At 35.5% G+C, this 25,145-nt stretch overlaps 1 protein-coding gene across 3 annotated transcripts in view; it reads right to left on the bottom strand.

Annotated features, from left to right (window-relative positions):
* The window catches only part of Lmbrd2 (LMBR1 domain containing 2), a 63,746-nt gene that overhangs the window by 19,795 nt on the left and 18,806 nt on the right, over positions 1-25,145 (bottom strand). For 2 of the 3 annotated variants that reach the window (XM_027401302.2, XM_027401303.2), the window contains 12 exons: positions 23,913-24,149; positions 23,565-23,662; positions 21,769-21,864; positions 17,754-17,921; positions 16,645-16,855; positions 8,272-8,346; positions 6,951-7,064; positions 6,113-6,296; positions 3,098-3,279; positions 2,419-2,552; positions 819-924; positions 36-133 (listed from right to left, as the gene is read on the bottom strand). In XM_027401302.2, the coding sequence (XP_027257103.1) occupies positions 36-133; positions 819-924; positions 2,419-2,552; positions 3,098-3,279; positions 6,113-6,296; positions 6,951-7,064; positions 8,272-8,346; positions 16,645-16,855; positions 17,754-17,921; positions 21,769-21,864; positions 23,565-23,662; positions 23,913-24,086 (1,640 nt within the window). In that variant the 5' untranslated portion in view covers positions 24,087-24,149. The remainder of the gene's footprint in view (positions 1-35; positions 134-818; positions 925-2,418; positions 2,553-3,097; positions 3,280-6,112; positions 6,297-6,950; positions 7,065-8,271; positions 8,347-16,644; positions 16,856-17,753; positions 17,922-21,768; positions 21,865-23,564; positions 23,663-23,912; positions 24,150-25,145) is intronic. The other variant, XM_035440602.1, reaches the window with a different exon arrangement.

Here is a 25,145-nt window from a genome sequence, read left to right as displayed (position 1 = left end):
AAGAGCACGAGAAAAAGAAATGTTGAGCTGCTTACCTAAAATAAGTAGCAATGCAGAGAATTACCACCAACATAGGATAATATATATAGAATCCATCTGCAATAAAGGATAAAACTTTCATGGAACCCATGATCTGAAGAGCAAGAGAAGAGTTAAATCAGCACAGTTTCACATTTTCATTCCTTCCTATCATTAGAAATTTACCCCCAGGAAGTTATATCAACAAATTAGACTTCTCAAAATTTAGAAACAAAATACCAAGTGTATTAAGTGTATTTCTTTTCTTTTCTTTCTTTTTCTTTTTTTTTTCTTTTTTTTTCTGGTTTTTTGAGACAGGGTTTCTCTATAGGTTTGGAGGCTGTTCTGGAACTAGCTCTTGTAGACCAGGCTGGTCTCGAGCTCACAGAGATCCACCTGCCTCTGCCTCCCTAGTGCTGGGATTAAAGACATGTGCCACCAACGCCCAGTGTGGTAGGCATTTCTTAAACATTCTTTTTGTTAAGGGCTTCTTCTAAAGAAATCTAGTATTTTACAACTACTACAAAACCTTAGGCATTAAAATTACATATGCTAATACTAGTATGAGGCAAGTTTTTAATGCAGTGCATCTAAGTAATCTATATGAAGGAAAACATTTTTATAATTCTATAAGGAAAATTATTTTAACCCCTTCATTAGTGATTACATACATAGTCTCTAAGTAAAGGCTTTAGTAATAAATAGGTGTTCAATAATGCTACAGAGTTTGTCTACTGACAATAGAAGATGACTCATAACAACACCTGACATAGATAATGAACCTAAAGAATCACACTTACAGATGTATAGGCAGTTGGCTGAGTATTCTGGTGAGAGATGGATGAATCCATATGGGTCAATCCCAAGAAGTTAAGACATAAAGGGGGAGTCAAACGGCAAAATAACCTACAATAAACAATTAAAAGTACCAACATATATTTTAAATATAGCAAAACAAATTTTACACTATAGTAAATACATATTTATGTTATATCATGTATAATATATTTAAAACATTTCAGATCATTGTAAGTATAATTTTTATATATTTGCATATTATATATTGTTTATTTATGTGAACTGCCCTTACTGGAGACACATTCTGAAATCCTACTAATTACATTTCCCTTAAGGACACAAGTGCCTATATGCTTAACTGCAACCTCGGGGTGCCTGCTTTCAGCATTCTGGCTAAGATCAAGTATAAAATGAGTGAGTATCTTACATTGCTAGGGTTGGAGAAGGAGAACGGGGCTGGGAGAATGGAAGGGTTTAAATATAAGGAAGTACTATCGACAAGAGTTCTTTTGTAGTAAGAGAAAGCTCTATGATGGTGGTGATAGCTGTGGGAATCTACACACAAATGAAGGATGAAATGTAAGAACTAATTAAAGCCTACAGTGCTGCTAACAGTAATATACAGTATAAATTTCCTAGTCTGGTATTGTACAGCAACTACAGACAATGTCACCATGATAAAAAGCTTGAGGAAGGTTATACAGTATATCTGTAACGTTATAGCTTAAATATGGAAGGAATGCCATAGGCTCATGTGTTGAAGAGTTCACCTTTACTCAGTGGCTCTATTTTTGGAGATGGTATAATGTTTAGGAGGTAGGGCCTAGCTAGAAGAAGCAGGTCACCTGACACTATAAATGGAAAGATACCATGTTTGGGGTCCTGTTAGTCTGTCTTTGTTTCCTAGGTACCATGAGGTGGATAGCTCTGCTCCAATGTACTCTCCTTACCAAGTGTAGCCTCACTTTAGGTCCGAACAAGTAATGGTAGACTAAGTCTCTGAAACCTTTAAACATAACAAATATTTCTTCCCCCAAGTTGTTTGTATCAGGTATTTTGTAACAGTCACAAGACACTAACCCAGTGGTTTTGATTTTTTTTATAAGACCAAGTTTTGACACCTGACATTACTTTGAACTTCTCAAAGCCTAGTCCTTATAAATACCTAATATACCTGACTAATAAGTAGCCTGGATCGATTACCTGTAGCTAAAGCCAGACCTCTACATTTCTCCAGGAAAGAAATGTTCCTCTTAGCATTCTTAGAACTGCAATTCAGTTTTAGGCCACTCATTTTGAGAACACTCTTTACATCTGGCATAGCCTTTAAACTCTCAATTGTTCATATACTAAGATTCAAATTTGTAAATTCAGGCTCACTGTGTCTTTTTCCCTAACAAAGCATTCGTAATTTAGCCATAAACGTCAAGCAGAATTTAGCTGGTGATCACAAATACCCACTTAATAGTAAGAAAAAAAAAATCAGTTAGCTCACAAATATGTTGTCATGCAACATCCATGAACAAGAACTAAGAGAACTATAATTGATAATTATCACTTTAAATGGAAACATTTCTTTTTCCTAAGCTCAAGTCTACTTACATGCCGCTGAAAAGAAGACTGTAGGCATCAGTCTGATGATGTGAAGCCAAGTAGTAGTAATTAAATACTCGAATCCTGAACACAGTAGAGTAAACACAGATACTTAAGAAGAAGATGGAAAGGAAGCAAGCAATCTGGAAAAAACAGTTAAAACTTGATTTAAGACTTTATTACTTTACTTACTGCCATAAGAATTATCACTAGCCCAGAATACGTTTACTGATGTTCTAAACTAGAAATATAAATACAACAATAGTATCTTTTTTTAATAGCTAAGATGAAATTTTGAATATAAATCTACATTTCAACCAGTTCAACTTTCTAGATCCAAAGTTTTGACTCTGAGCCTTGAAAGAAACTGTTTACCTATTCTCTTGACAACTCTACTGGAAGACAGTAAGTTACCTAGTATCAATGACAAAAGAGGATCAACGTAACCTCCTATACTATCCAATATTTTTTTTCACTATCCTATTCTTTTTCATTGATCTTCAACTACAGCTCCTAGTATTTATAGTCTGGATAAATTGATGAACACCAGTTTTGGAAGTCTGAACAACAGAACTGAGGGAAACTCCACTAGGTTCATTCTTATTAGAAGAAACTTGGGAAAAGATACCAACAGCTAAAGCTTCTGCATGAACTGATATGTATCTATGACAGATATGAAAAAACTGACCTCAATATAAATATAGTTGTATGTTTTTTCTGCCAGCTGTATGAAGACTGCAAAGAGAGACAAGACAGGAGTCGTGCTAAAGAAGGTGCACTCTGACCACACAACAATCACAGAGAAGACAGACAAAACCACAGCAAGGATCCTGTGAAACCATGGACGTAACAGGCATTCCCAGTACCATTCTGAAAAACACAAGAAAACACAATTAGGAAAACTAAATCAGTAAAAGAGTACTTATAGACTTTCAAACAAGCAGCCAATCAGACAACACAGAGAAAGGTAGTAACTTCACAGTGGAAAAACAGACATTACTCTAGCCAAATAACCAACAGCAGTGTACAAACTGATATCCAATGTTCTTCCTGCTCTGATGTACTCGGGAGAGCATGACGTCATCTTTGTAGTATTCCTGAAAATGATACTCGTAAGCTGTATCTAATCATGGGGACTTGGCAAACTCCAATTTGGAGACAATCAGTAAAGAACCAGCCTGTCCTGCCCATAAACATTGATGTTATAAAATACACAGAGGCTAAAACACACAGGACAGAAAAACTGTTCCAGATTTTAAAAGATTAAGAAAATAACAACTGAATACAATGTGTGAGTTTAGTTTTGTTTTGTTTTTTTCCCAAAGAATATCACTGTCGCCGGGCGTTGGTGAAGCACGCCTTTAATCCCAGCACTCGGGAGGCAGAGGCAAGTGAATCTCTGAGTTTGAGGGCAGCTTGGTCTCCAGATTGAGTGCCAGGATAAGCTCCAAAGCTGCACAGAGAAACCCTGTCTCAAAAAACCAAAAAAAAAAAGAGTATCACTGTCATAATTAATCAAAATATGCATAAGGGATATAAGTAATAGTAAATTACTAATGTTAATTCTCTAATTATAGAGTTACACTTGAGAAGCTGTATTCCTAGAAAGTATACACTGAAATTCCTAGGGAACAAAAGGCCTCATGAAAGATTAAGGAAAAAATATATGTAGAGAAAGGAAGAGCAAATCAATATAATAAAATGTTAACATATAAAGAACCTGGTTAGTTATATGAGAATAGCTGGTTTTATTATCTGAATTTCAGTAATAAAAGTTAAAAGAAAGCTCAATAAACTGAAAAAGATCTCCATCTATCCATCATCCATCCCACTGAAGATTGAACCCAGAGTTAGTGTGACCTAAACGTATCTGCCACTGGGTTACAGCTTGCAACAAAGCCAAATTTTCATTTCATTTATTGAAAAGCTAAGCTCGCTGACTTTTCCACTGTACCCTCAGCATAATTCCTGATTATTTAAATATCCACATAGACAATTCTTTTTTTTTCATTGTTTCCATCTCCTCTCTCTAATGACTTCACCTTCTAATACTCCTTTTTAACTTGATTACTCATTCCAATGTCCTTTCCTAAAACTTTTATTGCTACAATGGCAATCTTTCTACAAAGCCCAATTCCATCATCCTTCATCTGTATCCAACTATACTGACTGACTATGAGGACAAACAAAACGTTTATTCTTTTACCTTTTTACTGTTATTGAACAATTTTAATGTCATTCCTTCCTTTCCCAGCTCAGATTCCACAGTCTTTGAAGATAACTACTCTCCAGTCCCAATTTCTTTACCCTCTCTTGCTTCACTGTATTTGTTTGGTTAAAACCACACTGTTTGATCCAACTCCTTGGTTACTCTGAGTCTGTATACATGTACACTGCAGAAGAAAGACACATCTTTACTGACTATTCTCACTTTAAATTATCGCCAACTTCAAACAGATCCTTAGCACACCTGGACAGCTTACTTTAATTCTCCATTTCCCATGTGACTATTTTGTGCCTTGTTGAAAACCCTCCTTCTTGAATTTAGTCAGTACACTCCCAAGAGAGTATAAGCAGTCAGAAGACTTACCAACATTTTTACCACTATATTTTCTTACTTTCATTTCTCACTTTCATATGTCTGTCAGTCTCACTTCCTAATGCAAGGCCATTCTGTTCATTGTTTACTATTTCCTATTTCATCTCCATTATCCATGAATTCTGCTCCAGAGTTCTCTATGGCTTTAGTAATTTTCCTCTTGTAATATTATTCTCCAGTTATAAGCTACACTTCAAGTCCCCCACCCCCTCACTAACCACAGCTATTACCCTTTTCTGTTTCTTTTTAGTATTTATTCATTTATTTATTCTTGGTCTCTAAGCATATGTTTGATCATGTACGCAAAGGGTTTAAATTGTATTTTCTATATGTATGTGTATTTAAAATCGTAGGCATAAATATATTAAGAAACTTCAAAAAAAAACTTTTAAAATAATCATTGTGTTGAAAGAAATGCCATCAAATATCCTGCAGACAATATTTTAAATACTGTAGATGAATTTGTAGAAATTTCTGTTAATACTCAGAATGCTCAATTTTTAAAGTGTAGTTAATTAATAAAGTTTTATATCAATAGTTCAAGTCATGATACAAATTTATAGTGAGATTCATTGTTAGTGACAATGGATATTTCAAATAGCTTCAATAAAATTATATGGAATTATAACCTATTTGTTATCAAATATTTTATCTGTAAATCTTTTTTTTTTTTTTTTTAAATATACCACAGCTCCTATATCTATGGCACAGGAACATCATGGAAGAGGAAGCAGAAAGACTGTAAAACTCAGAACACCAGGAAGTCCATAGTGAAACAATCTTTCCTACAAATGGCTATATCAACAAGACTGGAACAATGGCAATGTGCAATGTTAACTTAGAAGATATTAACAACGGACATGCTAATTTAGAAGAGGGAAAATTTCATCGAGTCCCACTCCTAGAGAAAGAATTAAAGCAACCAGTGACTTCTGCGATGAGAATTAGAAGTAAAATAATTATTTTGAGGTAAGTTTATCAGATATCTAATATTACCCTATGGAGCAAATTAATATACAAATAAAAGTCAGTATTATATTGATGAAACACACATTTTCCTTGTAGAAAAAATACTAACTTTGAAAGTTATGTCAAATTACATACCAACTGTAGGATTATAAAAATATTGGATAAATCGGTTTTCTGGCTCAGGTGACTGAAAGGTGTGAACAAACTGATGAGTTGCACTCGTCTCATTTTTGGCTACATCTTCTAGATAGAATGCCTGTTCCAAAAGAATCTGCCATTGCACTTGAGTTCGACGGTGCCTTTGAACTGAATAAATGACCTTAAAAACAGAAGAAGGATAAGTCTGTCAGTGTGACTGAACAGTGGGGTCAACTTTCTGCTAGAGACTGGGATTTGTGTTTGTCTTAATAAAGTGGCACTAATGGAATTTTCTAAATGTGGCCAAGGATGTTAATGGTTTGAAATGACAAACTACTTCCTTGATATAGAATTACCAAGAGTATCCAATTGCCAAGAGTATCCTTGCCCAGAAACACAAAGTTAAAACACTTCAACAATAGTAAGAACCAGATCAATAGTAATGGATATATATTTCATTAACATGCATTATACATTTGGGGACTGGGTACTTGCATGTATGATTATGTGCATATGGTAAGCAGAAGCCAGAATCAGGTGTCTTCCCCACCATTTTTCACCTTAGTTTTTGACACAAGGTCTCTCACTGAACCTGGCTAACCTGCCTGGCCAGTGTTAGGCTTAGCTCTGCCTCCAGAGCACTGGAAACAGGTGCACACCACTCTGCCTGGCTTTTTACAGGTGCTGGAGACAGCTCAGTTCCTCAGGCTTGAATTAAAGCAGTTCAACTGATGAGCCAACATGCACGTAGCCTTTTTATCTGAGCAATAATTATTAAACTAATTCATATTCTCTAATTGCATGTAAAATAGCTACAATTAATAATTGAGGTTACCTGTTTATGCAATTTTACCAAACTTTTTTCACTTGGGTAGGTATTACGCTTTTCGTCAAAATCTTCATAATCATCCATATTTCTACCCATTTTTTCCTGATAATCTGTAGGGCACTAAAAGAAAAATTTTATAAAATCTTAATAATTCTTTAATAAAAATTTAAAAATTTAGTACATCGTAACAAATCTTTAATAAAACTTATTTTTATTAAAAATCTTCCATTCTGGAAAATTTTAATTTTCTCAAAAATATTTTCTTCTTTTATTGACATCTCTAATTGTTAGATTTCTCACTAGCTAACATTTTCAAAAAAGTATTTCAAAGGTGTGCTGAGTGTCTTCTTGGACTCTTGAGTTTCTTTTTACTTCTATTAATATTATCTTTATGCTTAGATATACTAGCTGGAGACTGGGAAAGGTGAGGGACCCTACCTATATGAGGTAATAACTATTTGAGATGATTATTCTAATAATAGGCACTTGATGAAACTTAAATTATCAACTAAACTAAATAACAAAGAAGAATCACGAAAAATTTAACATTTTAAAGTTCTGAAGGCTACAGTATGAGAAAGAGATACATAATTAGGATTATCCACCATACTGCCAGTTAGTTATTACCTATATGGAGTTGTACAAGTTTATAAACCTTCCTAAATAGGTCTCAAAAATAGCAAATATGAGAGAAATGGTTAGAAAATTTATTCTTATGACTATGACTTTAGCTAAAGGAACAGTAGCCAATAATAACCAGTAGAACAGATTTAGAATTCAGGAGAAGAAAAAACTTGGTGGTAACTTGGGTACATAAAGATAATTGTAGAACTTTCAAATAATTATTTTAGAAGCATACAAATTTAATACAGCCCCATCAAAATCATAGCAATATGGCTTATTTATTAAATATCCATGTAATTTATTTCATAACACACATCATAAAAGTACGTGTAAGAAGCTGGTTGCAAGAATTACTGAGACCTCCATTTACTTTCAGCAGAGAGCCTTCAATGTTAACACACAATGGTACAGTAAAGATGTACCTCTGTCACCGTACCATGCAATTATTGCAAGTTACTCAACATTACTGCTATCTTCACATTTCAAGGGAAAACACTGTCAGTAATTACCACCAAACTTACAATGCATAAGAAAAATTCTATGTATCAATTACTCTGTGTTTATGGTAAAGATTTATATGAAAATCCATCTCGAACACCTCAACCATATGTTTTTATCTTACTTTTCCTATGTGAAATATTAATTTATAATAGTACATAAGGTGTAGTCACAAGAAATAAAGGGAATGTTATAATATAATTACCTTTTTAAGTATTGTATCAACACATTTTCTCAATGGGTGGTTATATTTAATGCTTTCATTTACCTTACGAACCTCCTATAAAACAGTGAGAAAATAAAAATATTTAATTTCTACAAATCAGACATTTTAAATGATAATGCACTAAATACTATTAAGTCTCAGATTTTAACTTCACCTCAAATTATTTAGCAATATAAGAAGTCTTTTTCACAGAATAAAGGTTATTAAGACAGGTGTAAAATTACAAAGTATTCAAAAAGCTGAATTTATATTCTTGCTATTTTATGAATTTCTAATTTATTCTCCATTGTTTGCTTACTTCATACAATAAATACTAAGCATTATTTAACAGTTCAAAAGTCTGTGATACATGTGTGTATAAATATACATATATAGTTTAAATGAAATTTTCCCATGTGGCCTGGCAATGCTCCCTCCAAGAGCTAAAGAGCATCTAACAAAACCTCAACACACAGGTATGAGAAGCCCCTTTTGAGTTGTTGGTCAGGGTTAGGCTATTGTTATTTCTTTTAAATCTCTATTGCTGAAGACACTCTGCACTTAAGACACAGGATTAAGAAACCCCTGAACTAAGAACAGATTTGAAAAGTTTGTTCATGGGGACTAACTTTCATGGTTCCAGAAGATGCCATGAAAGCTTCCATGGGAGAAAAGCAACCAACAGTCCTACTCAGCCAGTATACCTAAGACATGGAATGGCATGGCATGATAGCAACTTTCCTTAAACTCACAGTCAAGTGTAGTTGTTACTCCTCATCAAACTTCCCTTTACAACAGAAAACAACAATGAATCAAATACATAGTTTAGAGCCAAGTGCCAAGTCAAGGGATACATCTACAATAAAACTCCTCACCTAAAGGCTTAGTGATCACTGTGGAAGGTGTGGGGGTGGGGAGACAAAGACTAAGAGCCAGAGGATTAAAGAGTTGTTTTGAGGTCATGTCTCCTAGGATTGTCAGAAGATATACCCATAGATCTCACTAATATGACTCCATAAACATGAGCATAACAAGAACAGTAACAATAGGCATGCCAATGTGGACCGGAGTAGGGGTGGGAGTAGAAGGTGGGGCATGAATTCTTAACCCTACACAAAGAACTAGAGGCAACTAAGGAATGCTAAGAATGACATGAGGAAATTTTCCCAAGGAGGAAAGAGCACACCAATTGATTATCCAATACCAAGCTGGCAGTCGTGAAAACCTAAATACAGATAACTTTATACAGACTAAGCAGCGTGTATTTAGAATATATATGATTACACACACACACACACACACACACACACACACACACACACACAAATATTAACAACAAATATTTGTAACAGTAATTACTAAAAAGGAAGCCATAAATTTGAAAAAGAGAAAGGAGGAACACTGGGAATGTTTGAAGGAAAGAAAGGGAAGGATAAATGAAGTAATGATAAACTCAAAAAATAAAAGAAATAATAAGAATTCACAAAGGATCTGTCAAGTTCTATGTTTCTAAGAGAACAGGGTTAAATTGCTGATCAGAATCAATTATCTCATTATCAATTAACATCAATTACTATGGAAAGCAGAAAAGACATGTTTCACAAAGCTCCCACTGTTTCCCATTAAAAGTAGTCTAGAGTATTCACCACTTAGTGACTTAGTCCTTGTTTACTGAGACCACATTACCTGTTGGCAGTGTGCTGACTAAATGACTACCATATAAGATGAGAAGATGTGTGACAGTCCATATTGATTGCCAACTTCCCAGCATTAAGAATCACTTAGAAACAAATCTCTGGGCACATCTGAGGGATTTTCTACACTGTGTTAACTGAAGTAGAAAGATTCACCAAATTATAGGCAGCACCATTTCATGGGCTGAGGCTGTATTGTGCATTCAATGGAGAAAGCTAGCTGAATAGAAGCATTTATTACTCTCTGCCTGATGACTGTGGGCACAATGTGAACAACTGTCCTATGTCCTCCGGCCATGCCTTTCTTGCCATGATGTACCATACCCTCAGACAAAACTGTGAGCCAGGATAAATGCTCTCTTCCTTCAACTGTTTCCACAGGTATTTTGTGACGACAACAAGAAAAGTAAGTATTACAGAAATTTGGTAGAAGTGGGATCATTATTGTGATAAACCTGATCACATGGCTCTTTGGAACTGTGGCCTAGAGAGGCCGCACAGTTGCTATAAGCAAAGCTTAATGAACCATTCTGGTGGGAGTTCAGAAGACAAGAATACGAAAAGAAATACAGATGTGGAGGGTGAACTCAGGAGGGTTCAGAGGGGATCAAGGGCACTATCAGGATCTGGGACAGAAGCCAAGCTTGCTTCATTCTGGCAAAGAATCTGGCTGCTTTCTGACAATGTCCTGAGAAGTTGGACAAGGCTGAAGTAAAAGGTAATGGACTACTTTAATTAATTAATTAATTTATTGTAAACTCAACATACGAAAACTTAGGTAAGACTTTGATTTCATATGTAACTTCCTTTCTTCTTTACTGCTTGAGAATTTCATATGTATATAATGTGTTTTGGTCAAATCCATCCCTCATTCCCTCTACTCTAATTCCTCCCTTATGCTTTCCACCATGTTTTCCTCCCAACTTCATATGCTTTTTTTCTTTTTAATCCACTGAGTTCACTTAGTGCTTCTTATATGTACAGGGAAGTAGGGACATCTATGGGAGTATGGGTAGCCTCTCAGGGACTGCAACTGTAAGGGAAATGATGACCACGTCCACTTGGGGGCTAACACGGGGGCTGGCACAGGTGCTGCTGACCATGCCCACTTGGGCGTGGTCAGAGTGATGTAGCAAGGCTTTAAATATCAGAGACACATGCATGCACCTCTCTTTTCCCTCTCCCGCCTGGCTGAATGGACGAGCAGGCATCCGGTGTAAACCTGGTCACTAGCTCCGTTGCATGAGTACTTTCTTAATAAACCATCTGTTATCAATCTAGTTCTGACTCCACTGCATTCCACTTTACATATCCTTAAAGCAAACCAACTCCCCTTATCCCTGTAGCAATGAATTACCAAAATAGCTCCTCAACTGTAGATGAGACTTCATAGTCCCTCTCCATTTATGCTGGGATTCTGGCTAGTCTGACCTTACGAATGCAATCACAGCTGCTAGGAGTTCATGTGGACTAAGTTTTTTGGTGGAGGAAATTCAAGACAGCACAACATTCAAGTTGTGTCATGGCTAATGCTCACTGTTTTCATTCAGTTCTACAGTGAAAGACAAAAGAGCTATAGAACAGGTTTGGTGAAGAAACATGTGTGAACTATAAAGTTAGGGAAGAAGTTCTGAGGACAAGAACCCTCCACTGAAGATCCTGAGAAAATGTAAAATCATTTGAAAAGAGAGTCTGGACTAAGAATGCCAGTAAAGGGGTTTTCTACTCCAGAGAAACAATCTAAGCAGACAGAAAACACAGCAGCAATGGTCCAAAAGGGCTGGGCTTCATCTTGACTTGGCAGCAGAACTTGGCAGTTTCATTCACAAGGTATAGGTTTTATAGGCATGAAGGATGAAAGAATGAAAGGGTCACAGAGGCCCGTGCCTAGGTTCCAAAAGGCAACTAAGGACAGGCCGTATGTGGCAAGGTCGGATTCCCTATAAGAAGGCCCTTTGGGGCCACTTGTATGAAACTGTGATTGTAAGCCTAAATTGAAATGGAAACTCAAGGGTATTGGAGATGCTAGGACCATGGAAAGTCTACCAAGGAAAGCAATGTCACATACCAGACTAGTCCAGAAGAGACACTAAGTGTGCTACAAGTGGCAGAGCTGGAGGACAGGGGCTATGCAAGCTCTTCAGAGCCCAGATAATTCTAGCATGAGCCCCAGACGCCTGACCTGGAACTACAGAACTTAGTATTTTCCTGTTGTGTTATGGTCTTGCTTTAGTATAAGCTTTCCTTACTGTGCCCCCACTCTTTTCTTTTGGGGTGGGAATGTTTAGTCTGTACCATCAAATGTATGTACTTCATTTTTATGTACAGGGACTCACATTTAAGAGATTTCTCATGTCTCAGAAGAGACTCTGAACTTACACTTTTGAGCAATGTTGGAACTGTTAAAGACTATGGAGACTTTTGAAATTGGACTTAATTCATTTTACATTAGGAGATGACCATGAGCCCATGGGCACAAAGAGTGGAAGGTTCTAGCTTAAAAGTGCTATGTTTGGATATCACATTGACAATGGGTAGACTTGTGATGGCTGACACTGATTGTCAACTTGACAATGTCTGGAATAACCTTGGAGACAGATCTGTGAGTGTTGTGAAAGATTTCTACATTAGGTTAATTGAGGTGGGAAGACCCATCTTACCTTACACTGAGTAAACAGGAGAAAGTAAGCTAAGCAGCAACATTTCTTGCTCCACCTCCTAACTGGAGACCATGTGCCTGACACTCCTATCACCACACTTCCTTGCCATGACGGACTATCCCTTCAATAGTAACCCCAAATAGTCTTGTCTTTCTCCAAATTGATTTTTGTCAGTTACTTTATCACAGCAATATGAAACGCAACCAATGTAAGAAGGCAATTTTACTGACTAAAAATAATACATTGTGATGAGTATTTTAATGAGTATTAAAAGGCATAAAAGGGAAAAGGAAATGACTTGTTAGGTAAAGTAATACCATGCAAGCATGAGTATCTCAGTTCATATCTCCAGAACCCATAGAAAAAGCCAAGGATAATGATGTTCTCTTGTAACCCTGGAACTGTGAAGGCAGAGACAGGGGGATTGCTGAAGCTCATTGGCCCGCCAGTCTAGCTGAATCAATGTGCTTCAGGTTCAGGGAGAGACCCTATCTCAAAAAATAAAAGTGGAGATCAAACAAAAGATATGCAATATTGACCTTGGGTCTCCAAATGTGAACACATATGAACACACCCAGACACACACACACACACACACACACACACACACACACACACACACACGTGGGTTAGGAACAGAGTCTTTGGAATTAGTATTTCCTAGGAATCAAATATCCTATAATATTTGTGAAGTAAAATGTTGGGATAAGTATTCTATATGCAGAAACAAAACAAAACAAAACAAAAAATCCTGCATGCCACAGCTCTGGAATAAAGAGAAAACAAAGGGAATTTTAAGAGAACATCTGGAGTATTAGAGAAGGGCTTTAAGTGATAGGCAATGAGAATCAAAAACCATCTCATATACTAAGAAAAGTATGAAAAAATTTAAATGGCAGAGTCACCTCAATATGTGAAGCTTTCTTGTTAGCAAATATTAAAACATGAGAATACAAAATAGAATTGGTCTATAAATATGTAAAAGGACATTCAAGCTTCCAAAAAATCCCAAATTCCAAATGAGTTTTCTTACAAAATTATAAAACATTTAATACCATGTAATAAGAAAGCTCATATCAAACCCAACATCATTTACAGTAAAAAGTGATCTATTTGGAGAGTTACCAGAAACCATGAAAATCTAATGTATGCATACTTTGAATAACTGATATCAACAGACACCGCTCCTGTTGATATCAATTATTTAAGGGACTTAGCTTATTGAGGAAAACAGACAAACAAAAAAAAGATATAGAAATGTTATAAAAAAACAAGTGTAGGATGTTCTGAGTGAGCAAAATTTAGTTTAGGAGTCTTTCTGATGAACTGATCATTTAAAGTGAAACAAAACAAAATGAGTAAGACTCAGTAAACTAAAAGGAAGAACAAGAAAGACAAGGACAGTGAGTACCAAGGCCTCCAGACAGAAGTGAAAGAGCTGTATCAGAGAGAAAGAACAGCATGACTACAGAGAAAAGGACAACAAAGGCCTGGTTAGCATGTGATCAGGCTAGAGAGATAATATCCAAGATCTCCCAGAAATCTTACTAGCAATTCCTTTTAAGATATGGTTGTTGTAAGTACATGTCTGGTAAGATTAGATTTAATCTTTATTTTTAGATTTTTAACTTATTTACAATTTTTTGAGACGTTTCCCTACATAGATCATTCTAACTTGAATTTGCTATGTAGTTTGGGTTGGCCTTGGAGTACTTTTCTATTTAGCAGGGATTACAAGCATCTTTGCTACTATGCCCAGATCACACCAGTGCTTTTCAAAGGTCACCTTGGATGCTTGACATTATATTTTACCATTTCTAAGTTTCCTTAAAGTCTGTAGTTAGCACAAACTTATTTATTTTAACTGTTAACTATACATAATCTAACTATATATGTGAAATAGTATGTTACCTCTTGAAATTATTTAGCCCCATTAAACAAAAGCAAGTACTGAAACAGTTAACCTTACACATTTGCTATCTGTTATAAATTTAAGATTTACTCAACAGTTAACTTTTAAAGTTTGGGAGGCATTTGAAATATTAGCTTGTTTAGGAGGCCAGTGCCTTATCCACTCAACTTCCTGGTATTTGATTAGAATCTTGTTAGCTATCAACATTCTAGCAATTCTTTAAATCCCTGGTCAATTCTTTTTTTTCTGATCTCTCTCCAGATTTTTGTGACACTAATTCATATTAAAGCACTTCCAGTATATCACTCACTTTTATCATATACCATAAGAGAATGAATGTATGGTATTCTATTCTAGACAATTAATATAGTCATGAGCACAGTTCTCTATCTATGTAGAATAGCTGCATTTTCAAAACATCCATTAAAAAAGAATGCTGTCAGCCAGACATGGTGGTATAGGCCTGTGATCTTACCCTGGACTACAAAATCCTGTCTCAAATTTAAAAAAAGAGAGAAAGAAAGAAAGAAAGAAAGAAAGAAAGAAAGAAAGAAAGAAAGAAAGAAAGAAATTTTTCTCTTACAAAAAACATTTAGATCATATCACTTTCAACTGATGAATAGAACACTGAAATAACATTCAAGGCAAAAATGCCAGGTTTTCATTTTCACGCCTTATTCCTATGGGCTTCTATCTAACAACAGAGCATCTCTCTATGTCATTCAGACATTCTTGGTTCATCTGAGCTGACCTACAATCCTTGCTACTCAGGCAGCTAGATCACAAATACAAAGTGAGTTCATAGCCTCAGTAGATACCTTCCAGAGACCTGTCACTATCTGAAGACAATAAAAATATAAAGTCAAGAAGTTGGGGATATATATATAATACAATGGTATGCAACTACTGAGGTGTATGTGACACACTTGGTTCAATCTGTAGTACTGTAAGAAAAAAAAAACCTAAACAATACATTTGACTTGTATTTGTTTAAGAAACAGTAAATGAACTGGCAAAATGCAAATTCTTCAAATCTGTAACAATTTAATTTAATACCAATTCTTGGGCAGAACACTATCAAATAAAAATTACCTTCTTTCATCAAATGTAAATGTTTAATCAAATATAAATCTTTAAATACTTAAAGGTTTTCTTCAGAAGTTTCAAATTTGTATAACAAACTAAATGTAAAAATGTTCATCATGGCACTCAGAGGAAACTGACTTTGAAACCATGTTCTTAGAGACAACAAGGCTTTCTAAGCCACTAGTCTGTAGTACTTTTATTATAGCAGCCAAGTGTTGCTAATACAAAGGGCTTCCTGAAGAATTCTTGTTTCTGAAGACATGAAAATGAAGTAAGCTGTGAACAGAAGGCTCAGAGACAGAAAAAAGGATAATAGTTAAGAATTGGGGGTCATCAAATCAAAGCAAATCTCGTGGTCTCCCACCTGTTTTCAAACTGAGATACAAGCTTGCACTCCTTCACTTATGTAGAGTCTACAGTTGCTTTCAGACCACAATCATCAAGCAACCACAGTAGAGACCACATGGCAACAAAACCTCAAACATTTACCATCTGCATCTTCATATTTTAAAAAAGGCAGATGGTTACTGTTAAGGTGTGAACTAAAGTTAAGTCCCCTGGCTACCTATATTAGCTGTGTGCACAAAAGGAAGTTACTTCAACTCCCAGGATTTCATTATCTTCATTTATAAAATGGGGATTAAGAAGAAATTTTCTTTTGTAAAGTTGTAAGAAATAAAGTTGACCCTTGAAAAATGAATTTGAACTGTGCAACTCTACTTGCATGCATATAATTTTTTTAAATCTGATAAGTTAATAAAATTCACAAAGGATCAATACAACCTAGAAATGTTGAGTAACTCTTCAAATTAGGAGCTATCTATGAAGAAAAGATATACATATGGTAGCTTATTTTATTATTTACTATCATAAAACAGGCATCTACCACGAAAGTTAAAATTGATCAATACTCATTGAAAAAACATTTACAGACCGCTCATGACATCATTTGCAGTCAAGAGAACAGTCAACAGAGACAGAGTATTATTAAATCAGAACTGCTTTTGTAGGATTTGCTTACCTCCATTACATCCTCCAAGTTCTCTTCTGCATCCGCTTTCTCTGTCATCAGTTTGGCTGCCTTAAAGTAAGTCTTCATCAGTAGATAACCCCTTTTGGCTCCATTCCAGTATGACCGAGGAATCTCCACCAAGCCATACCCCAATAATAACACAAGAAGAAACAGACCCCATGTGTTAGCAGCAGCTATCCCAATAGTCTGAAGTTGGTTCCTAAGAAATAGAAAATATAAGCAGGCATTTGTGATAAACAAATTTCCAGAAAACTGTCCAAAAGGATAAGTAGGATTTCTTTCTTTTCTTTTTTTTTAGAGAAAACTCTAAAGTAGGATTTCATACAAAGAAATTTTCAACTCTTCAGTCACAGCAGATAATTCATGTTTTTTAATGTAAAGACAGAGTGTGACTGTAAAAATAGACTTTAATACAAGAAAAACTGCTTAAATTATAGTCAAAATTAGAATATAGATTAAATCATGGCACATGCACACACACATACACACACACACCCACACCCACACCCACACACACACACACACACACACGCTTCCTTTATAAAAATTTTTTACTAGGTGCTTCCTAAATCAAGATTAACTAAAAGAGCCCTGTAAACAGTTGAATTTACTTGTGTTATGGTTGACTTACACCAACAATGAGACCTAGTGCTTCTAGTCTATATATAAATTTGGGGTGACATACACACATTAGAAATCATATACACAAAATAGATTTTAATTTATTGAAATACATGAACCCAAGATAATAGAAAAATCATTCTGTCAAACTACTAGTTAAAAAGAAAAAAAATATAAGTTGCTGTGGTGGGGTGGACTCATTTTTGCGCATTTATAAAATTTGAAATTCTGTTAAAAATATTATTCTTTATCATACAGCTATTTGTCAAAATACTAATTCACCACCTAATAGTGATATTTAAACATGTCATTCTGGATTTTCTTAGTAACATACATTATTCAGATATTCTTTGAGGGATATCTATAAGACAAATAATCTGGCATGTGTGTCTGTATACTTTCATATATGCAATGAAAGTTGATTGAAAACAGTACAACCATACACACAATAGTGTTAAAAAGACTACTTTTCTTACCATTCTAAATGCAAACGTGGGTTTACAGCCACATAAATTAGAAATGCTCCAAATATCAGCAAGTAAGTGCCATAATAGATTGCGTTCTCAATCAGGGCTGTTTTTATCTTCCCAGTGATTGAAAACCCTCCAGATCTTGCATATGACTGCATAAAAGGTAACAGAATCCTAGTTGGATGGAAAATATATTATTAAAGACTCAATGATATATCAGTTCAATCTTAAATTATTACAAATACATAAATCTCCATGTATAATTCTCCACCCCAATAAATTTTATTCTGAGTAATTACATGTTAATACTGAATAAACTATAATAAATATTTTATAATACTAAATTTGGGAAAAACAAAGGTCCTAAAAGCAGAAGACAGCAAATTGGGCTGCAATTTGCAGAGTAGAATAGCATGAGTGACTTAGATTCTCTAAAAGGTCTAAAATGAGGCTTTAGAGCCCTCATGAAGAAGCCAGAGTTGTGGTATATGATGTAATATTAGCACTTGGAAAACTGAGGCAGGGAGACTGTTGACTTTGAGGACAGCCTGGGCCACATACACCCCATTTCAAAAACAAAGACATAAATAACAACATAATTCCTTTAGAGCATCCTTTGGACTACATTCAAAAGATGAGGAAACTTAACTTACACATTTATTTTAAGGACAGGATTTTAGATGAGGTGAAGGTCTGCTGGAACATAGGGAGTGGAGGCTGGGGGTCAGGCCTGAGGACCAGGACTGCAGGATCTCCACAACACAGGGCATAAAAACAGACAGGGGCTCAATAGAACTGAACTGAAGACCTGGACATAAATCCACACACCTATGAACACCTGATCTTTGACAAAGAAGCCAAAATTATACAATGGAAAAAAGAGAACATCTTCAACAAATGGTACCAACATAACTGGATGTCAGCATGTAGAAGAATGCAGATAGATCCATATCTATTACCCAGCACAAAACTCAAGTCCAAGTGGATCAAAGACCTCAACATAAATCCAGTTAAACTGAACCTAATGGAAGAGAAAGTAGGAAATAACCTTAAATGCTTTGGCACAGGAGACAACTTCCTGAATAGGACACATAAACATTAAGATCAAAAATTTATAAATAGGACTTCATGAAACTGAAAAGCTTCTATAAGGCAAAGGATACTTTCAACAAGGAAAAATGGCAGCCTACAGAATGAGAAAAGATCTTCACCAACCTCACAGAGGGCTTATCTCCAAAATATTTAACGAACTCAAGAAACTAGTTATCAAAAAACCCAAACAACCAAATTAAAAAATGGGGTAGAGATCTAAACAATTCTCAATAGAGGAATCTCAAATGGCAGAGACACACTTAAAGAAATGTTCAACATCCTTAGCCATCAGGGAAATGCAAATCAAATGACTCTGAGATTCCATCTTACACCTGTCTGAATGGCTAAGAGCAAAAACACAAGTGACAGCTCATGCAGTAGAGGATGCTCAGTGGGGATACAAAGTTGGCCAGCTATTTTGAAAATCAAAATGGTAGTCTCTCAGAAAATTAGGAATCAATCTATCTTAAGACCACTCTTGGGCATATACCCAATGGAAGCTCAATCATACCACAAGGACACTTGCTCAACTATGTTGATAGCAGTGTTATTCATAATAGCCAGAACCTGGAAACAACCTAGATGTCCCTCAATCAAAGAATGGATAAAGAAAATATGGTATATTTAAACAGTGAAATATTATTCAGCTGTTAAAAACAATGACATCAGGAAATGTTAAGGCAAATGGATGGAATTAGAAAAAAAATTATCCTAAGTGAGGTAACCCAGACTCAAAAAAACATGTTCTCACTCATAGACAGATAATAGCTATAAAGAATAACTGTGCTATGATCCACGACCCCATAGAGGATAGGTAACAAGGAGGGCCTGAAGTGCAACAGGGATGCATGGATTTCCCTGGGAATGGGAAAAAGAAGAAAACTCCTGGGTAGACTGGGGACCAGTGGGGATGGGAACATGAGGAATTGGGTTGCAGAGAAATAGACTTGGAGTATATTACTGGTTATTAAAACCACAGCTGTAATTGATGCTATGTGGGGACATGCAGTAAAGATGACTAAACATAAGGCTCAAGGGAAGACCAGCATTTAGGAACTGGGTCACAGAAATAAAGGAAACATACATGAAGGAAGTGATAATATATGAGCAAGCAGGCATATAGTGGGAAATTACCAATACAGAGTCAGGTAGAAATATAAGGGTATTTAATAGGGAAAAGCCTTACTTACAGAGCGACCTAGCCAGCTGGCATGGCAGCAGGCTGTACAGCAAGCCAAAAAGCAAAACTGAAAGTGATCAGCCACTGACCGCCTCTCACTCTACATCACCCTGACCACGCCCTTCAGGCAGACCTGTAGCCAGCCCCTAAGCAGGCGTGGCTACAGGTTCCCTTGCACAGGCAGGGATAGAGGGTAAGTCCCTATTGCAAAAGACGTTGTATATTTAGGACCCAAGACTTGATTATTTGAGCTGGGTCTAACATGAAAGCTTCTTTCCTCCAGTCTAGCCTCCTTCAGAAAATACTATGCAAGCTGCCAAGAGAAAGAAACAATTAAATCCTCCTACCCAATTGTACCATCTATGAATCACAATAATAACCAGTATGGCATCTGGCTATCTATAATGGCACTCACATTTGTTGGTGGTAACCAACATCTGTCTAATTGGATTTAAGGTCCACTCAACAGGAAGGAAATCATGCCTGGTACTGAAAACCTACCCAGTTTCCTAAGGTTAGTGAGGACATGTACATAAGAAAACAATCTACTATTGCCACTTTTCTAGACCAGCATAATACCTTATTATATTCTGAATCTTATCTTTATACCCACAGATTGGTGTAGCTACTATGACTCATCAAAGAAGCCTCTCTTTCCAGCAAATGGAGACCATTACAGAAAAATACAAGTGGACACAATGCAGATCAAGAGACCAGGGGGAGCCCATTCCCAACCCAGTCTATATCACAGCTCTTGCATTTATGCCTTGAGAGTCATTGTGGAAGAGGAAAGATGTTTAAGAGGCAGAATACCAGAAGTCTGTGGTGAAACAGTCTCTCTTACAATAGTTGCATGAATAAAACCAGAATAGTGGCAATATTTTATGGACATATTAACACAGAAAGAAGAAAATTTTGTGGGGTGCTACTTTGAGACCAGTGGTTCTCAACTGTCCTAATGCTGTGACTCTTCTAGCACAGTTTCTCATGTTGTAGTGTTCCCCAACCATAAAATTATTTTCATTACTACTTCATAACTGTAATTTTGTTGCTATGAATAATGTAAATACCTGTGTTTTTTGATAGTCTTAGGTGACACCTCTGAAAGGGTTGTTCAACCCCAAAAGGGTCATGACCTACAGATTGAGAACCACTATTTGAGCCCAGGAGCTACAGACAACTCATGAGTTGCTGGGAGAGGGAGAATTAAATTGGCCTCTACCAGGGATGAGCCCCTTAATGGTTGTCCAATGCAGAGTGCTCAATGCTGTAACCATATACACAAAAACAGAAACTGATTTATGAAACATTAATAATCAAAGAAATAGAGGCTATCAATTTGAGAGTTGGGGGTGTGGGTGTGGGTGTGGGAAGGGTGTAAGAGAAGACACAATAGGCCAGAGGGAGGAAAGAGAGGAAGTTATGTAATTCTATTTCAATCAAAAACATATTAAAGAAAGGAAACCAAGGGAAAGTGGTGACATTAATAAAAGCACTTTCATATAATAACAGAGCTAAAAGAGGATTGGACTGATGGTCAAACAAGGATGACATGGAAAGAAGAGTCACAAGAAAAATTTTCATTTCTGTTTTCTATTTTTGTCTGCCTTTTTTCTCTTTCCTTTATTCTGTCTTTTAAAGACAGGAGAAAATTGAGTCAGTAAAAAGGGGATATATAAATTTCAAAATATTAAGGTTGACTAAAAATTAATCACTTTAGCCAAAAATGCATCCTTTACTGCCACTTACCAGGTTAAAAACTGTGATGTCCAATAAACTACCCTCCAAAAAATTGGCATGATCCCATCTGGAATGTAACTCCATGGCTTGAAACATGGATGTTGTCTATTATAACAATTTAAAGTCAATTAATCACAAATAATTATTTCTTAAATGAAAGGTTATATAAATTTGTGAGTAGCAAAGTTCATTTACATCAAATTAATAATTACTGATCAAATCATAACAACCTGAGAAAAATTTTAAAAAAAGCTGTCAAACAAAACACTATGCATGAAAGGAACAAAACTGTTTACTCTAAAAAGGAATACTATTTAATTTTTCAATTTCCAGGGTATTTTTTAGTTATTTAGGGAAAAGAAGCCCTAGTATTTAACTAAATGACTGATAATATGGAAAGCTTTGAAAAACTAATGGATTTATGGAATCAAATACTCAATGATTACACTTAAAATATCTCATTTGTAGCCCTATCTCATTTGTAGGGCTGGCTATATTTTGTCCTTTATTTTTATATAGTAGTGAAGGTTAGAACAGAAATTTAATAGGAATTCAATATAATAGAAATTTAGGTGATTAATTCCTGAAGGATACAATGCTAATTAAATTAGATACCCTATTGCTTCTGAACAGAAAAGTACCCACATGTATACACAATCTGTTCATATTTTCTAAGGAAAAGTATCTGACAATAAACTCTTCCATTTAAAAGTTTTCTAGACCATGGGGCTCTCTTTTTAATTCAAAGACTTGTAAATCCTCAAACTATGACTGATGTACATCTAGTTTTGAGTGGTGAGTCAAAGAATAACATTCTACCCTTATTCAAGTTAGATGATCTTGCATGACTATGTGTGAACTAAGTGCCTGTGTGCAAGAAGGTCAGAGGACATCCTTGGGTGTTATCCTCATTAGCTCTATTCCACTCCTTTGAGACAGGGTTTCTAATTGGTATGGAGATCATCAGTTTGGCTATACTGGTTATCATTCAGTGAGCCCCACATTGGAATGACAAGTGCACATTTTGCTGTGAATTCTGGGGGCCAAACTCAGGTCATTATGATTGTGAGGCAAGCTCTGTATTGACTGAGCTTTCTCACTAGACCCTAGTGAGAAAGATTTTCTTCTAAAATCTGCATAAAGAAGCACCTAAATACTCCCCAAAGTACTGACATAATTTCTGATGTGGAAATTTAATAGGAATTCAATATAACCTTTTGAAATTTTGAATTTCTTTATTCTTCATGTGAAATTATGTTTCTTTTAAACATTATTTTTAATTGTGTGTATGAGTTTCTGTGTGTGTGTGTGCGTGCGTGCGTGCGTGCGTGCGTGCGTGCGTGTGTATGTGTGTGTGTGTGTGCATGTTTGGAGGTTTTAAAAACAAGATCTCATGTAGCCCAGGATAGTCTTCAACTATGTAGGTGAGGCTGGCCTTGAGTTATAGTTGTGCATTGTGTGAACTCTTGTAAATTAGATGAAATAGAAAATGCTTCTCCTTTATAATTTATTTATGGTTCTGGAACTTGGGAATGTCCATGATTTTTAAATATAAAACAGACTGAGGTAAATACGAGGTTTTAGATTTTAGTAAAGGGTGAAAACAGAATTCTTTAAGTTTCTCACTACCATATTGTATACTGATATAGATTTAAAATGTATATTTAAACACCATGCAATATAATAAATATACTAGCAAGGATGAAAATAGGAGGAACAATAGGGAATAGGAAAATTTTATAAATATAAAAGATAGTAAAACTACCAATTGCAATATTAAACAGAAAAGTAGTAGGAAAAAGTACCTTGGAGCTGGGGTGACAGGTTCATACACTCCTGTAACATTGTTATTTTCAGGAGGGCTGGAATTTGCAGCAGCATGTCTGCATCGGTTGTATATTGTCTAAAGCAATGAATACAAGGTTTTAAAATGAGAACCAAGAATTCACCAAGTAGTTAAAGGGTATTTCATAAATCTACCTACCTATTTTACTGGCTATACTGTTTAATAACTAAATTCCTAAAACATTGAAATTCAAAATGTAAAGATAACCTCACATAGTTTTGTCACTTTAACAAAGCAATATTCAAAGCATATTTCAAATTGTATGATTATAACTGTCTTTTAAACTGTATCTCAATTTCACTCTTACCGTACTGACATCCAGTGGCAGGATGAAGACAATAAGAAAGCAGAGATACCAAGCAAGCAGTGTTCCAATGATTACAAGTCTATGCTGTTTCTTAAAGTCTCCATATCGATGAAGGAGGAACAATGCCAGAAAAAAGACAAAAACAATCTCAAGTCCTAAAGCTGCACCACTCATTATTGAATGCTCACGATCTCCAACCAAAGTGATTCATGTACAGTTCTGGATCATATCTGTTCACTAGACAAGAAAAAGAAAACAAAGAGACGTGTACCTAAATTAACACAGGAAACAACAATCTGGAAATGTTCTAATTACTTTACTAATATATTAATAATCTTTGGAAAAATGGTTGTATAACTTTACATTGGCTTGTGAATAAGATGAAATGACAAGTTTTTTTTATAACTTGCTTTTTAAACTACATCTTTAAAATTTCACAAATAGACTGGGTGCTAGCACATACCCTTAGCCTAGTATTTTGGATGCTAGGGGAGGAGGAGCATAAGTTAAAGGCCAGCCTAGACTATATACATACCAAGACTCTGTCTCATATACATATATTATATTCATTATTCTTAAATATATTATGTATTCTTTATGTTTCTCATTGCCATATTGCATCTATATATATTTAAATATGCACCTTATGTATATTTAAAAATATATACATAATTTCTTTGGGAAAAATACTAAAAGTCATACTCATTCTTAAAAATATTAAAAAATTAAGTAATTGTTAATACTAAGATATGAACAGTTTTAATATAATACTGAGTATGTTTCTTAATGTTAAAAATGCTAGCCAAATATTTAAATTTTTAATTTAAAACCTTTTTAATACAATACATTTTAATCATACTGTTTCTCCTCCCCCAACTTCTGGAATATCCTCACCACATCCCTACTTACCCAACTTCATGTTCTCTCAAAAGAACTTAAAACAGGTCTTTGCTAGCCATCCGCCATGGCGGGTGGGGTGAAAGACCCGAGCTAACATGGGGTTAGCTCGTTAAACAACAATAAAGCCTCATGCAGTTTGCAGCAAGCTTTCGAATCCGCCTGGTGATTGGGGTGACTGTGGTCCTGGGCAGAGACCCCGGAGGCCTGAATTTTCCTGGGGTCTAACATGTGGGGGGCTCGTCCTGGATTTGCAACCACCCCTCACATGAGTGGATCTTAGAGGTAAGATGATTTGAACTCGAAACTTATATGTTCAATGTTATGTCCATGTTT

The sequence above is a fragment of the Cricetulus griseus genome, chromosome 2 (genome assembly GCF_003668045.3).
Source record: "Cricetulus griseus strain 17A/GY chromosome 2, alternate assembly CriGri-PICRH-1.0, whole genome shotgun sequence".
In the NCBI taxonomy this organism is placed as follows: domain Eukaryota; kingdom Metazoa; phylum Chordata; class Mammalia; order Rodentia; family Cricetidae; genus Cricetulus; species Cricetulus griseus.
Note: the sequence above shows the minus strand (reverse complement) of the source record. Positions and strands in the feature narration are given on the sequence as shown.